The following is a 17,898-nucleotide window of genomic DNA, read 5'->3' as shown; positions in this document are numbered from 1 at the left end:
CTCAAGAGAAAGAAGATGCAGAAGGCAGAGAGTCCTCGTCAGGGCTAAAGAGCTGCTCTGTCTGCATTGGATCAAGCAAAGAAGACTGCTGTGAGAGATTTGCTGCCCGAGGCTGGTGTCCTGCGTGGAGCAGGTAAATATTAACCCTTGAGATAGGTCAGGCACAAGGCCTGTGGCGCAAGTCGACACTAGGCCCATGGGTAAATAGTGGGCACAAGGCCCAATGCAATTAGAGTTGTCTTTAGGGAATTTAGGCTTGAAGCCTTTGGGCGCAGAGCGCTTAAGTTTTGTAGGACCCCAGGCCCATGAGCCACTAGGTCATATTGATCCCAAAAAAATCAAGGGAATGTGAAATGAAAGGGGTTAACTCGTAGGGGAGAAGACTGGGCTCTTTGGGCAAATAAAGGAGGGAATGGAGAGGGACATTCTTATTGTAGTCACTCTTCAAGTTTTTAAACCTTTAGGGCAGAACCAACAATTTAGCTACTCTAACTTCTCAATATCTGTGAATTCTACTCTCCTATCATATTTCTGTCTTCTCAAGATATTAGAATTAAGCTTGGGTTTCCCCCCCAGCCCCAAGTCTCATCCTTAGATGAAGTTGTCCACCCTAGACCAGGCTTAGGGATCTTAATTGAAATAGATAAACTTTTGACAGGATGCCCCTTTTAATGCAGCGAACGTTTCCAATTCCCTCAGCAATTTAAAGATCTATGCATCTTATTAATTATGGAAGGGTAGTTATCTTTGTATAAAGATACATAGGAGATTGTAACATGATTTGTGGGGGTATCTTTCTCTCATTGGACTACAACAGGTCAAGAAAGAAGAAAATAAATAAAAAAATATTTTTTTTTAATAAAGTGGTGGATGAGGGTTTGGAGGATTTGTCTTCTGGTACTCTAGGATCACTGTGGTGGCAAAGTTTCCACTCCAGGGGCCCAAAATTTAAATTACCACGATGCCCCACTGCCTCTTGGCTGCTTTTTCTTGAGGTCCCCCAAAGGGGAATCAGCTCTGCAGTAACCAGAATGGGACTGGTTTCCACTATAGCAGGGGGACACCATGCTCATAGCCTCCCTGTCATTGAAGAGATCAGCCTAGGTTGTCTAGTGCTCTGATTTATTGAGTCTTTGGGGCAAGGGGTAAGCCTGCTTTTTTAAGAATTATTTTGTTTAAATTACACAATGCAGTGCCTATGGGAAGTGTGTTGATTCATTAATAGTACAGGATTAGACCCAATTTCTAGCACCTCTGAGCTGGTGCACAGTTCAAGTCATTTTGAGGAGGAAGAATGTCTGTGTAAGGCAGTGTTTCCCAACTCCAGTCCTCAGGGACCCCTAACAGTGCATATTTTCCATATCTCTTGCTGGAGCACAGGTGTACTCATTACTAACTCACACATTGTAAAAGATCCACAGGTGGTACTAATTATTTCACTTGTGACCTGAAAAACCTGCACTGTTAGGGGTCCCTGAGGACTGGAGTTGGGAAACAGTGGTGTAAGGCCACTGATAATGGGTCCTCTCAACTCCTTTATCTCATTACAGTAATCTTGCTCAGTAAACCTCAGTTCTGCATAGTTCCACAAAATGAGGAATTACATGTTGAAAATAGTTTCAAGTGTAAACATGCACAATAAGAGTGAAATAACATGCATATACCAGCTTGGATGTACATAACCAATAGACCAGAAATCATTTTAAACTGCTCTGGAGCTTAGAAAGCGAACATATTTTCCAATTGGAACAGTTACCAAAACAGGCTGTCTTCCTTCATAAAACAAACATTTTGATATCATTCTGCTGTAGACTTCTTTCTGCTAGAGAAGAAAAGTGTCTGAGCAGTTAAGAAGGTTTTTGATAAGCCACTTAGCAACAGACTGAGCTGTAGGTGGTCAGCCACTTTTGTCTTGGAGCACAAACTGCTTTATTAGAGTAATTATAAGCCACAAAATTTCTTCCCAAAGTTTCCTGAAAACTAACAATGAACTTCTGTATATTGAACTAATATTAAAATATCTGTGTTTCTCAAACAGAAAAGCTGAGCCCATCTTCAGATGATCACTGCATTCAACTTAAGGTTGCAGAACTTGAAAGTTGAATGGTAGATATTTAAGAGATCTATAATTGTGCTGAAACCTTTGAAAAGCTAAAGTCATAGTATGCCAACAATTAGGAAAAGCTTTTAAATCTGTTTTATTGCTTCCTGACACTGGGAAGCCTTAGAGCTAATGTTTTAATGTTGGGGCAGTTGGAGAACTAGGTTATGCATCATAGTATTTATACAAACATGAGTGCTGGTTTTCACATATATTTCTGTTATAAAATTAATAAAAACTGTAGTAAATTATCCATATCATAAGATATGATGTCCTCATCCTGTGCCTTTATGCTGCTTAAAAGAACAGTAAGGATGAAGACTATCATATGAATTCATTAACAGTAAATTAAATCACTACCAATATTAGATTTTAAACATTACACTTATAGACCCAAATATGTGTTTTATTGGCACTTCTGATGCTTGGATATGGATACAGTTTAAACTCTTTAACAATGCTGCCAAAGTGTACAGCACATTTTTCAATTAGAAGGGAAAATTGTAGCGCAGAGTAGAACTGGTGTTTGAGCTGGTAGCAGAGGTACACCCTACAATTTTACTATGCCCTGCACAAAGGTGAACTGAGAAATATCCTTGAAACGGAAATGGTGTTCTCCATTCAATGATCATGGAAGCTGCGAGATTTCTAGCTTCATAGATGAATGATCACAAATCATCCATGGAATATTACCATAGTTCTGGAATATCCCTTTATAAAGCAAAATGTAGCTTAGTCTGGTTTAGTCTAGAGCAGGGTTTCCCAAACCCAGTCCTCAGGGCTCCCCAACAGTGCAGGTTTTCCATATCTCCTTGCTGGAGCACAGGTGTATTCATTACTGACTGACACATTGTAACAGATCCACAGGTGGTCCTAATTATGTCACATGTGATCCAGAAAACCTGCACTGTTGGGGAGCCCTGAGGACTGGGTTTGGGAAACCCTGGTCTAGAGTGATAAAACTCTCCTCTTGAGTACAGATTAAATTAGTTAATTTAAAGAAGCATTTCAGAGGTATCTTTAAAGGTATATACCCTTAACTTTTTGATATCTTTTATATTTAAACAAAAATATAATTTCATTCACAGTAATGCAAAGAGTAAACACTTAACAACAACACTACCAGTCTATTCTGTGGAAAGAAGAGACACATGGAACAGATTTCTTCTCTGTGGTACCTTCATTATGCATCTCTTCTTGGCTTCCAAATGTATCCTGTTGAACAGCAGATCTCCTGTAGACCACATGTGCACGCCCATTCTCCTCCTCATCCTGCCGTCCTCTCTCTAGAGGCTCAATGAAAAACTCGTTGCTATCTGTCCTGATCAAGCCAGCCTGGAAGAAATACATTGTCTATAATGAATACATCTTCTAAAAAAACAACATCATTGTTCCATTTTACAGGATGACATACATGGCTTGGTGTATGGGAAAATGGAGTACTCAGCGCTCACTTGTTCCTGCAGACATGTGGGAGGTGTAGCGAAACAGCCACTACGTTACCAGCTCAAACAGTATTTCATTTAGTATAGTGAGGATAACAATATTTTACTATAAATCTGCTAATATGTTATAAATAAGAAGCAGTTCATGGACTCATCAAATGGTGAAAGTCTGTATCATTATGGAAACTAGCATTTCATTTAGGAACAATTTATGTCCCACTGGACAAGATAATTTGAATGATTACCAATAATAGAAATCACTGAGATATCAATGAACGTTGAGGTGATAATTATTGAAGAAGTTAATATGCCTGATATGAACTGAAATCAGTCAATTGCTAAATCAGCCAGTAGTGACATTCAGAATTTCTTACGAGGGGTGTCTCTCAAGCAATTAGGGGCCCAACACGCAAGGAAGTAAATCTAGATTTATTCCTCGTGAATTAAATCATTTAACAAATGCTAGACTACATCAAAAACAATCAGGTTGAGGAAACATAATAGCTAGGTAGGGTAAAAGGGAAGACCAAACAAGACAAGAAAGTTGCCTGTCAAGACAAACGGATAGTGTAAAAAACAGCTTCCTTTAGTGTACATAAAATACAAAGAGTGTATAAACAGCATCATATGCTATACATATAGGACATGATTTAGAGTTAAACGTAAAAAATGCGCCTTATGAGGACGCACGTCAAGCCGTCTCTAGGTCCTCCACAATGGAACGCACCTCCTCCTTATCAGAAACATATAAAACTCACCCTCTTTTTATATTGTCTGCAATGTTGGGTTGTTCTCCCATGTTACCAGCCACTACCCGTTATTTCGTATTGATGTTCTTGCATTGGTTTTAGTTTTCCCTAGTCCTGTACTTCTCTCCCCCTCCTGGTTATTGTACACATTTGTTTTCTTTACAAATAAAGATTTATTTTTATTTATTTTTTAAAAATGCAAATTATGCATAAATGAAAAATGTGTCTGTACACTTACATTTCAACAGTTGTATTTTGAGCTGCTCATATCTTAATATAAGAGCAACTTTAAATCTAGGATATACATGAGGATGAGGCTGTCATCATCATCATCATGAACTCAGAAATTTGCACTAGCCCTATGGGATGTATATAGATATACCTCCTAAAAGCCATAGCTGAATTAATTGAGTAACAGAAAATGGGACGGATCACTAACGGGCATGATTGACTTGTGTCTCCACACCCTTACTGTACTGCACTTACACGTGAACGTTCCTGACCCAAGAAATAAATAAAACTTATTTTTGAAATGCTGATATCGTTTACATATTCCTTAAAATAACATAGAAGGCCGTCATTTAATATTTAAGGAAAACGCTATTAAACAACTATCTAGGCCATTTATTTTTAGAAAACATGACAATATGGGCAGGCTATTTTCTATTTACAAAAGCACAACACAGTCCTTAGACAGCAACAGTTGTGGAATCATTGACAGAAAAATATTTGCAAAAGACTGAAACGTGAGACATATACAATATTATTGGCAACATCATTCCCAGAATCGGCAACTTGACTGCTGCACTGAGATAATGAGACACCTGTAAAACGCTTACATTTGGCCTATTACACAGAATAATAAACTTCATGAAGCACAAACTGCGTTCATACATCAACCACGCACTAGTTTCAGATGTTCTACATTAAAGTCAAAGATTGCCTGAAGTATTTTAGGCTTTTAAAATAGCTGCTGTTAGCTAACGTGAGCATACAGCCAAGACTTGCAATGTCTTTAATTTTCTATTGCAGATTTCAAGCCACGCATCTGCTTCAGATATTGTAATCCATTTAAAAGAGCCACATGTCTAAATCATTATGATTGAGTAATAACGTATTATAGTACTCTTCACATACAGATATATATTTAACAGAAATTACATTAAAATTAAAAAATGTAAAATCTACATTGTAATGATTAACACACTGCTTTGCTTTGTTAAGGAATAGAAACCAACACATTTTAATATAAATAAAGAGCCTTTCTTTCACAAGCCCATAAGATCTAGTTACCAAGTCAGGCTAATCAAATTATAAACATACAAGGGAGATCTATAAAAGCTGCATCATCATGTAAGAAAATATTTTCCTCTAGCCAGAGTGGACTGCTATATGTAACTGTTTCTCCAGGGGCTCTGCCTAATCCACAATACAGACCCAGCAAATTAATTTTGTTACCCAACATTAAATGAAAGCGTCTGGTTGTGTGAGGGGGAGGACTAGTGACAGGTCCCCCCACCCCACCTCCTGGTTTTCAGCCAGGGCTGTGACAGAAATGGAAGAGTACCGGGTGCATACGCTAAAATAAAAATACAATTTGGGTTGGAATTAGCAAGAGATCCTACCGCCTGCTACAGAGGACCTTGTTCGGGTTGTCAAAGTACCCCCCTCTATGCGCTCCTCCTCAAATTAGGGGTCCTGCGGATTATTAAAACGCCGGTACATAAAACTTTGCATTTGATTTTAGATCGCCTAATTCCACCCAAAAAATTTTATTGTATTCAAACAGACCATTTACAAAAATAATATATACCCACATTTATAAATACATATAAAATTATTTCTATATGTGATATTGAATAATGCAATTCATAATAATACTTGGGCATATTCTAATAACATAACTGGAGAATTAAAGAGATGTCAACAATCTTACTAAGAAATATTTTTTTTATTTTCAGGATATTCTCTTATGGGCCAATTTCTTGATCATATCACAAACCTTTTTATTTACTCTAAAGTCACCCAATTTTAAATGAGATAGAGGTAGAAGTAACTAATAGGGTATGTGAATAATGTTCATCAGGGGTCACTACAAATTGCTGCTATCCTTAGAACTCAAGTGTTTATCTTCACACAACACTGTTCAAAGTTCATACATATAGTTTTGGAGATCCTCTTTTTAATTGGACATCATTTTTAGGACAAGCTTTTGAGAGATGTTCTGCTTTCCCCAGGACACGCAGTAGCACAAAGGAAAGAAGAAGCGCTTGTCTTGAAAAACAAATTGTTAGTCCAACAGCAAAAAAGAGGATAACCAAATACCTTATATTATTACAGCTAGATTAATACAACTATAACTATTGTTTACTATTCAGATAATAGTCTGTGTTAAAAACAAAAGAGACGAAATGAGCACACTATACACAAAATTAAAACCCATCAAGCTAATAAATTTACTAAATCCATCTACCTCTTGTTAAATAAAATTTGACATATTAGGAAGCAAGAAATTCATACAAATGTATTATTTTATATTACATATATTTGGCTAACACATTATGTAATGATGTACATTGATAGGATCATGAAGCAAACAAATGACATACAATGACAGGAAATAGAAGGTAATGATGGTCTGCGTCAAAAGAGCTTGCAATCTAAGAGGTGTGGAGTACACTTGGTTCATAAGGTAGCGGAATAGCTATTATAGCTATTGGTAGGGATATTGGTTCATGGAAACAGGTCCCGTGCTAGTAAAGTATTTACCCCATTAAAATGATTAGAATCTAAATAAAAACATGGGAGCACTATGAAGTGAACATACTGCAGTGATAAAGATTGCACTACAGTAGTACTATGTGTGCTGTTTGTGGAAGAAGTTGTAAATAAAACAATAGAAATCCATTCTTGCACGCAAAATCCTATATCCTAAATGATATAATAATGCTGAACATGGAGTTCTTAGTGCAGCCAGACAAGACATTAGAAGCCATCTGTTGGACAGCCATGATTTACATCATGCGCAATAATTCTCTGCTAAAAACAGTGGGTGGTCATTTAATGTGATCACTAATTTAGCTGTACAACAGAGTAAAAACAAGCAACAGTATTTGGTGAAAACAATGACTATTCCCATGTCCATAACAATATTTTAATTTCTGGATTAAAACAGAGCTGTCCAATGTGCACAATTTAATTTGAGAAATATTTTCTTACCGATTGTTTAATACAACATTTAACATTTAATCTGTCTTGTTAAGCAAGGAGGTAACAACTTCAGTGGCATGTCTCAAACAATGCCTACCTACTGGCACAACGCAGAGCTTTCGTCCAATAAAACACCAGAATTTTGTGTCAACAAGCAGAGTCCCTTCTCTGAAATTGAGGAGTTCACCGAGTAGTTTTGGGGGAAGTCAAACACTGTACAAGATGACCGGTACAGGGATTATGAGAGGGAAGGACAAGGCTGGAGAAAAAAAGACAGGGGCAAAATTGGGATACATTGTAAAAGGGAGGGAAAGAAAAAGGTGTTCTGAAATACATAGATACTTCTCAGAAATAAAAAGGCAATGAAGGAGTAAGACAATGTCAATTTCAACAGGAAGATTAGAAAAAATACAAATTTAAAGAGGGAAGTGTCAAGTGTTACATGGATTCAGGAAAATAAGAGGTTCTGCTGATTTATATGTAGTAAGAGAAAGTAGGTGGCCACACGGCCTGGCTCGATACAGTGGAAGAGTTCATTTTTTATCTGAAAGTTAGTTATAAAATGCTTGAATCCCTGAAGGGGACCATAGACAGCCTTGAGGATGGTCAAAGGAGCCAACGTTACCTTGGCGTAAAGTTCTAGTAAACCTCAATTTATGTTCTGAGTAACCATTAACAGAAATCATGTCTGAACCCTGCAAGTACCATTTACAAAGCTCCAGCAATGTGAAAGATCAGAGCACCATTTTTATCACAATGTACCAATATCACTGCCAAGGTCACACATACGTATATATGACACTTTTTGCTTTTGAGAAGAAAAACTGTGGTCCAAGATGAGAAATCCATGCTGGCAAAAGTAAAAATGTAATTTCAATGCCTACTATTTTTCCTGCTGTCACTTTTATACTAGTCTTGTAAGTAAAATAGCTTACATAGTGTAAAAAGCAATATAGCAAAAAAAATAAAAAAATCTAAATGTAGCTGGTACATTTGAATCCCAGTCGGAGCATGGGGTCCATCACATTAGAAAGAAGCAGGGGATTGTAACTACAATTCTTTTATTCCCAAATCATACAATCAACTGCCAAATTTTATGAAAAATGACAACCTGGATCTTGGAATTGTACCAATTTAATGGAAACTTGATGGTGTATAGCAGATGCCATAGAAATACTTTGTTTGGGTGAACAGAAATACATAATAATGGTCCTCAAAATGATGCCAACATTCCAGGAAAGGTGTGGTGACTGGAGAATACTGGAGAATACCTTGTGGATAGTAGTTCAACATTTAGAAGTCTGAGATCTATAGTTGATGTAATAGCTGGCAAGTTGATACCAAAGAGTGTGCTTAAACTGTAAGCATCACAATACCATATGAGTAGGCTCTGAAAACGTATTTACAATGATGCGCAAAAGTTACAGTGTGTCCTTAACATAAATATCATGTAAATAAAGCCTATAGAAAACCTGCAGTGAAGAGTTTCCCATGTTTCCCTTTAATTTTAAATGAAGACAACACCTTAGTATTTTATGTTTTAACCATAGTAGCTTTGGATGTCACAAAAAAACAAACACTGGCACAAGGAATAAAATCAAGGGGGGAATAACATGCAAACATGCAAATAGTCAGACAGTTTAAAAAAATAAATAAAAAAGAGTCTGTGATGTACTTTTGCCCAATTTTACTCTAAACCATTTTTAGACCTTATTGTGAGATTAAGAAGATGTGAGAGACTGAGCAATTTGTAATAAGCTAGGACTTATCGTAATTTGAGGCACATGTGTATATTTACAAAATTAGGGGAAAAAGTGGCTAAAAAATATGGCTCCAATTCACTCATGCTTATGTAGTCTTGTTTTCCTTTTCCACAGGACATTTGTATTAGGAAAATATTTTAAGTCGCTGTGTCAGCTGGTTAAACGTCACAGGTAGAGTCAAGAGGCTGCAATCAGAAGTTTACATTCTACAAGGCACACTCAGGGCCCGATTCATTAACGGACGCATACTGAACGCAATGTGCGTTTCTTAGAAACGCACGTAAGTCGGGTATACGCACGTTCGAATTCAACCTGCAGCAGATCTGAAGATGCGCGTTGTGATGAATACGGGTGTAGGTCTGCTCTACTCGATTAAACAAGACATTGCAGGATACGTCCAGTACCTATGTGGAATATAAACTCTCAAGAGAACGCGCAAAAAAAAACCAACTAATCAATTAATGTCACCTACTAATAATATAGGCATTAAATGATAAAACATTAATTAATTAATTAAACCCCCTTCCCCATGAAATACATTTATTTGTATTTTATGAATGTCTGCTTTGCATAAAATATATTTTTACAGCTATTCCTGATCGCAAACACATGTACTAATATACATACTCAGCCATCACCACTGCTAATAGGCACTTAGACTAGACCTGCAGCTGGAGCGAGAGATATGGCTGAAAGACAAGTACCTGAGAGATGCCCAGAGCTTAAATTGGATGCTACTGTGTGCGCTCAAGCTTGGCACTCCCTTGCTGTACACTGACTACGGGCAGACTCCCCCGTTTCCCATCCTGTTCCCTGCCTGAAATCTTAGGCTGTCATAAGTGTCCTTTGCGCTCAAAGATGAATTGAACGTTGCTGTGTTCTGTGGCGTATGGTCCGGTTCTGGGCATGCGCAGAGTAATTTTGCGGATTGTAGGCACAAAATCGCCGCTTACATGCCTTATTGAATCGGGCCCTCACTGTTTAATTGCACAGAAGACGAGTTATGCATCCACCATATAAATATTGAGAAGGCAAGAAAGGAATTTATTAACGATTTAAGTTGACAAGCGTATTTGATGGGATTACATGTGAGCTTATTTCTTTATAAGTAATTCCATTAAGGCTGGATATACAACACTATATTATAATTTGTATTTTTAAGCACCATTAATTAGTGTTAGTAAGAGCATCATACCGATTAAAAAGGTGTTTCACAGGAGCACATATGGTTTATTGGAGCAAGTGCATGTGTATAGACATGATTTTTACACTTTGAAGTGTTACTAAAAAAATGTAACTAAGTATCATTTATATTTATTTATTTTTGAATATTTGTCTAATGAGAATTTGATGGTGGATACATAAGGAAGACTATACTTTAAAAAGAAATTAGGAATTTGGTTTGGAAAATATATTTGAAATTCATATTGGCCTGAATGAAAAATACAAGTACTCTTTTGAAATGAAAGAACTTTTATTTCCGTTTGTAACTGTTGTCAGGGATATTGCCATTATTTTTTCTGATTTTGTGATATTTAACTTTTCGTCCAAAAAATATCAAGGGAATTATGTAAAAAAAAAGAAGCATGCAGGGTGCTACGTAGTTTAGCATATTGAGAGTTAGTGGACAATGATGAATCTTCAGTATTAGTTTAGTGTTTGGAGGCATGGTAGTTTATATCGGTATGATCTGAGAAAAGAAATGCTGGGAATGATAAATTGGGTTTCAATACACATGGGAAGATGGAGCATTTTGCCAAATTCTCTTTGGGTACAAAAGCATTTTTTTCTGCCACTGATAAGGTGAATGCAGTCCCAGACACTTCCCCTACAACCATGAAAGATCCTGCACAGAATAACGCAATACACACTGATCTACCATTTAAACAAAAGAGTAAGTTGTCGTCTATTACCTCTGTCATATTGATCTCACAGTTAAATATAAAATATGAATCTAGATGGGAGCCAGCCAAGACAAGACGTAAGCACATATCTGTTCTGCATGACTAGTACAGAAACTGAAGTAACTTTTTCTTCATTGCAAGGATATAGTAGTAAAGGTCAGACACTCCTGTGCACCAGCTCAGGAAGAATCATTACATCTTAGGCAAACCAGAATGAATAATCAAACATTGACTGGCATTTAGAGATCATCTATTCTCTTCTATGTTTGCCATGAAAAAGTCACACGCTGTTCCTGCCATAGCTACACTACCCACCACTACAGCCACTGCTTGTTTCATAGAGTCATTTGACACAAGTCAATGGAGACCAGAGATAGGAGAATACACTTTTTTTCAGATTCTCGATGACCCACAAATGAATAGGTAATCTTTCTCGGAAGTTAAGAAGTCCCCTTGGATCCAATGCATGTCTGTAAGTATTAATGTAACGTGGGGCCCAACTCCTCATATCATCATATAAAGCATCATTTATAATACCTCAGAACCAGCTCATGTTCAAGCAGAGTTATGAGTAGTGAACACTCCTGAGCTACATTTTGTAAAGGGCATTCATTGGCATTGATGGACGGCATGCTACATTCTGTGTTGGGAATATTAATATTAATATGCTGGCCTGAATTAAATCTAAAGTACAGCATAGTTACAGGTTTGTAAGAGTATTGAGTAATTCATGACCATTAAATCACTTCCTTACGAACAGTACAAATTCTCCCAAAATACATTAGTAGAGATTAGGGAACCCAAAGCAACGAAGCTGTATGTATATGGAATCTATATGATGCTTATCCATTATAGAGATCCTCACTCTTTATGGGCATACAATCTTAAAAGAAAGAGTTGTAGAATATCTCAAATCCAGTAACTTACAGGATCCCAAACAGCATGGATTTACTGGGGGGAGATAATGTCAAACAAATCTTATTGTCTGGGTGACTAAGGTAAAAGATCAAGGGGGGGGGGGCTGTAGATGTAGCTTATCTGGATTTTAGTAGAGCTTTTGACACTGTCCCACATCGCAGACTGTAAAATAAACTTGAAAGCTTGGGATTGGATTCAAAGATGGAGGAATGGATAAGATCTTGGATGCAGGATAGAAAACAGAGAGTTACAGTAAATTGACTACATTCACAGGAGGTAAAGGTCACCAGTGGAGTACCCCAAGGATCTATACTTGGACCAGTGCTTTTTAATATCTTTATTGGAGACATTGCAAATGGTATTGAAGGGAAAGTATGCCTTTTTGCAGATGACACAAATATATACAACAGGACTGACGCACAAGGATGGGTAAAACAAATGATTGATGATCTAGGTAGACTAAAGGAATGGTCAAGAGAGTGGCAACTACAGTTTAATGCCAAAAAATGCAAAATCATGCACTTGGGTATCAAAAACCCAAAGGCTAAATATAGTATTAATGGCACTATAATGGAAACTACTGAGGAGGAAAGGGAATCAGTAGCAGAAATAAGTAATAATGCCACTGTATAGGTCATTGGTACGGCCTCATCTAGAATACTGCATTCAATTCTGGAGGACATATCTCCAGAAGGATATAAATACATTAGGGACTGTACAAAAAAGGGCAACTAAAATGGCCTACAGCACAAAAAATGACCCGGAAAGACTAAAATAACTTAATATGTATAGTTGGAGCAGAGAAGGGAAAGGGGAACATGATAGAAGCTTTCAAATATATCAAGGGTTTGAACAAGGTACATGAGGGAAACATTCTTTAAAGGAAGTAAAGTACCAGAACACAAGGACATGCACTGAAACTGGAGGGAAGTAGGTTCAGAGGAAATTTGAGGAAAAACTACTTCTAAGAAAGGGTAGTGGATAAGTGGAATAGCCTCCCATCAGAGGTGGTAGAGGCTAATACAGTAGAGCAATTTAAACATGCTTGGGATAGACATAGGAATATCCTTATAAAGAATAAGGGATCAAATAAGGTTTAAGGTTACCATAGGTTAATAAAGCAATGGGCAGACTAGATGGGCCAAGTGGTTCTTATCTGCTGTCAAATTCTATGTTTCTATAAGAGCGCAAAATCGAATGGGTAGCGCTGTTGCACTCAAATTAGGGATCAGGCCTGTATTACTGCCTTCAAATGATCACTGTACAATAGAGCTCACTGTAGCTAGCTATACAATAAAATCCAGGAAAGAATATATATTTCTGACACGTTACACCATCGTGAGCAGTTTCTTCAGAGACACATGAGTTCATCTGTATACAGGGATATTTAAATCCTTAATCGTCCAATAATAATTAAAAATTAACCAGACTACAGCTGATATTCAGCAAACCAATCATTCATGACAATATATTAATTTGTAAACATTAGTTTGTTGCATTATAATGTAACAAATAAACTATGGCTTGCAATTACACTTAATGTCTTATGACTACTACCTCCCTCTCATACAGTTAAAAAGCATACACCTGAATGACATAACATAATTTGAAATATATGGATTTACCTTTTCTTAAAAGCAGACAAGTACAGGTTAATACAGATACAAATTAAAGTTAATACATAAATTTATAAAACATTTAAATTCAAAATGTGATCTAATACAATACAATTAATTAATCTAATACAATTAATAATGAATACAAGGCAATCTAATGTCATTAACGTTTAAGAATTGAATAGTTAATATTTACCCTTAAATTTTAAGTATTAAATATCTAATTGAATTCAATAACAGGACCAAACACAATCTTTTATTTCTATAGAATAGTAAAAGGACATATCACATTTCACATAGTATGTTGTATACTGATAGCATCCTAATGCAATTTAAAACACATGTTGCAGTAAGATGACATATCCAGGTGTTATAACTGAACTCCAGAGGGAGAGGGAAAATATAATCAAATTAAGTTGAATCTAGATATTGACCCCTTTAATTAAAGTGTCAGCAAAATGTTTAATTGTAACTGTAAAATTTTTACATAACCTTTAATTAAATTAGATGAACAAGATTACCATGTTTAAATAAAAAGAACATATTACCTACTTGGGGGACTAGAGTAATCTAATTATAGGAAATACTGCCCATGTTACCACTAGGCTGCTAGTGAAAAAGGTGAAAAAGTATATAAAAATAATTAAATGATCTTTTTTCATATATTAATTAACCCATTACAAGCATGTAGATATTGTAGTGTTAATTTCTCTGGATAGAAGAAAAGAGGAACGATAAGATCAACACCATCATCATTTACTTATGAAGCGCCACAGATTCCGCAGTATGGGACACAGATGGCATACAGACACATGAATACATGTAAGTATAGTAACAAATACAGTTAAGCATGATAGCAGATGTGGGGAGCAAAACCCAAGTCTGAGTAATGCTCGAGCAATTACAACACAAGTATCATTGTGTAACCAATCAGCATTGTGGTCACATAAAAATACTGCATAGGACATCACTGGGGCAAACAATATAGATAGACAGGCATAGGACATAGGATAGATAGGACCATGTCTATGAGAGCTTACATTCAAGAAGAAGGAGGTAGTGATGGACAGTAGGAGCAAGTGGGATAAAAGTGAACGTGGTGGGTGGAGAAAGTGGATGGAATGGAAATGAGAGTGCAGGGCAGGCAAGCATGAAGAGGTGGGAGACCAGTGAGAAGGAAGTTAGAGTAATCTAGGTAGGGGATAATGAGCAAGTGAACAAGGGTTTTGGTAACATAGTATATGTTTTCAATGTTGAGGAGAAGGCAACATGACTAGGAGAGGGGTTGGATGTGAGGAGAGAAGCAGAGGGCTGAGTCAATGATGACAGTGATGACAGCAAGGCAAAAAAGGAAGAGGAAAGAGCCTGATGCTATCAATAGTGAGGGAGATGTGAGGAGGGTAGTGATATTATTAGGGGGAAATATAATGGGCTCAGATTTGGACATGCTAAGTTGAGGTGACATTGGGTCACATCCAGATGAAGAGGAGGCAACTCAAGGTAAATTTGGGTATTGTCTGTATAGAGGTGGCAGTGGAGGCCTAAAGAACATACAAATTTGTATGAGGGAGAATAGCAGATTAACAAACACAGAACCCTGAGGGATCCCGACAGAGAGGAAGAGAAGGGGTTTAAGAGTCAGAAGTAGAGACACTGAAGATACGACACGAACGGAAAGAGGTGAACAAGACAAGGATAGTATCAAAGACAAAAGGAGCGAAGAGTACAAGGAAGAAAAGAGTGATTGACAGTGTCAAAATTGGTAGAGAGGTTGAGGATTACGAGAAGGGAGAAGTGGCTCTTTGGCTTAGTTACAAGTAGGTCATTGGTCACTTTAATAAGGGCAGTGTTGGTGGAGTAAAGAGGGCAAAAGCCACATTGCAGAGGGTCAAGAGGAGAGAAAGTAGGTCAAATGGCAACCTAGATGCCATTTAGGTCTATGGTTTCATTGAGGCTCTCTGAATGCAATGTTCTAAGATTGAACATCCAGAAAGTCTCTCTTTGACAGTCTCTTTCTTTAAAAGCAATAAATATCTATTACATTTAAAGGTCATCTATATACTGGAAAGTTTGATGGTGTTTTCTATAGGATATTCATTGTTAAAATATAAATCAAACGGGTAACCAGAAAATAATTGGGTTCTACAGGATAGGACAATGCTATCCCAGATGTTTTTGTTTACCACCCCTGTAAATTGTTGGTTATACATACTTAACCAAAATGTACACATTCTACAGTATCTTGGTTATACTATATGTTAACAAAACCTATATTCTATACAAATACAATTGCAGGTTTTGCTACAAACACTTTACTCTCCTAGGTTGATATAGAACAGGGTAATTATATTAATGTTTCTGATGTGGGATATACAATTGGTCATATTTGTGTTTACACATGGTGGGGAAGAGGGAAGTCATACTGGGGTTTATTTTCTCTTTCTCGTTTACCAAGAAAATATACTCACAGATTTGCTTGTTTGAAAAGCATTCTTGATTTATACTGTATATTGGCATACAACACATACTACACTATTCATGATAATACTGAATGATCAGATCATCTATATAGACTAGATTAAATATGGTCTCTAAAATTAGGACAAAACTACAACAATAAGACTGGAATTTTCTGTCTGTGCCCCTCCCTTGTACTGAAAAATAATAAACATGACTACCTAAAAATGACTACCTCTTCATTAATTCATTTTTTATTTGTTCTCCTAAAATACTGTTCATTTTACGGTTAGTTACATTTAAATCCTTTTGTGGGGGGAAACCTTCTCAAATCTCATTTAAATAATAATGTCCCAAAAGAGGAAATCTCATTTCTACATATGGGTGCACCTAACTACTTGCATCGGAAGATGGAAAAAAAAATTGCACTCCCCCATATGTGCCGCAATTATCCTGCATAAAAATCATGTGCACTGATGAAAATCGGGTGCATTTGGGGAAAAAACATGAGGAAATATTGTTTGAACTGTGGGACTCATATATTTGTGCTTTTATAAATGATCCTTATTGTGCCTTTAAACCAAACCAAAATGCCCCTGTTTGTGAGAACTAGGGATAGATTGGGCATATCAAGGAGCTGTGTCTCATTAGTTTAGGGAGGCGTGATTATGGGGAGGCAATTCTTACAAGTACATGTATTAGACAATAAAGACAAATTTATATGTATAGAGGTTATGAAGTAGGTAGGTATGTCTTCTTCATGTTGTGTCCCCCTCTTGTTTTGACATTTGCTAGTATTACAACTCATTTGGCTTCATTAAAGAGGACTGGATGGATTGTGTCCTCCAGCAGTGTGTGCAGTCACACGATCGGCTCTCTTGTTTCAGGTGAGGGGTAGCCCAGGAGTTATCCCATACATAGGGGGATGCACCCCTGTGAGTACAAACTGGACATAACCACATGCACCTGGGCTGAGCGAAAAGATCACATGAAGCTCAAATAGGGTATCTTTTACTAGTATATCAACGCAAAATCATCATAATGTAAATTACATCTGTCTCTTCTTAATGAAAATTAACTGCAGAAAGAGTAGTCAGACATGTTTAATGAAAAAGCTAGAAGACTTTTATAACACAAAAGCATATTGAATAATATAACAAATTGAGGATGCTGTTAGTGCCCATTATAAGAGAATTCAGGTTCCGAAAGAATTCTAATTATCTTGTCTTTAAATTGTAATATACAATTACTAGTTTATTTAATCTTAAAAATGTATTTTTTTTGTTTTTGTTATTTTCCATAAATCTTCACACTAAAAGAACCGTGGTAAATGCATCCTTGGGACCCTCTTTACTCCTTAAATGCATAAATAAAAATGTTGAAACCCCAAAAGAATTAAGCACGATCCACATACTGCAAATTCAGCATGATGCCAGATAATGAGCTGATTGTAACAGTACATATTGATATCTTGCATGTATTTAAATCCAGTCAAAAGATGACCCCTAATAGCCTTTGTGTGTGGTCATGTGTTCTGGAATTGATTTGCCCTTTTTTCTTCGGCAAAGAATGGATGGATTAAATCCAATTTGGCAACCCACAGCAGAATCAGCCGTTGCTCAAGTAAGTGGGTTAAGGCTACATAGATAGATGACTTTACCAATAACACATGTGCGGTAGCACAGCTAGTAGGGAGCCGTTCTGAGGTCTGGCGCTTCCACTTGGCAAACTTTGT

General features: G+C 36.8%; 1 protein-coding gene across 1 annotated transcript in view; it reads right to left on the bottom strand.

Annotated features, from left to right (window-relative positions):
* ADAMTS14 (ADAM metallopeptidase with thrombospondin type 1 motif 14) overlaps window positions 1–17,898 on the bottom strand; it is a 132,684-nt gene that overhangs the window by 89,969 nt on the left and 24,817 nt on the right. The window contains exon 3 of the mRNA XM_075215202.1: window positions 3,280–3,436. Within this exon, the coding sequence (XP_075071303.1) occupies window positions 3,280–3,436 (157 nt within the window). The remainder of the gene's footprint in view (window positions 1–3,279; window positions 3,437–17,898) is intronic.

This window comes from Mixophyes fleayi, chromosome 6 (assembly GCF_038048845.1).
Source record: "Mixophyes fleayi isolate aMixFle1 chromosome 6, aMixFle1.hap1, whole genome shotgun sequence".
NCBI lineage: Eukaryota > Metazoa > Chordata > Amphibia > Anura > Limnodynastidae > Mixophyes > Mixophyes fleayi.
This window is presented reverse-complemented; position numbering and strand designations above follow the sequence as displayed.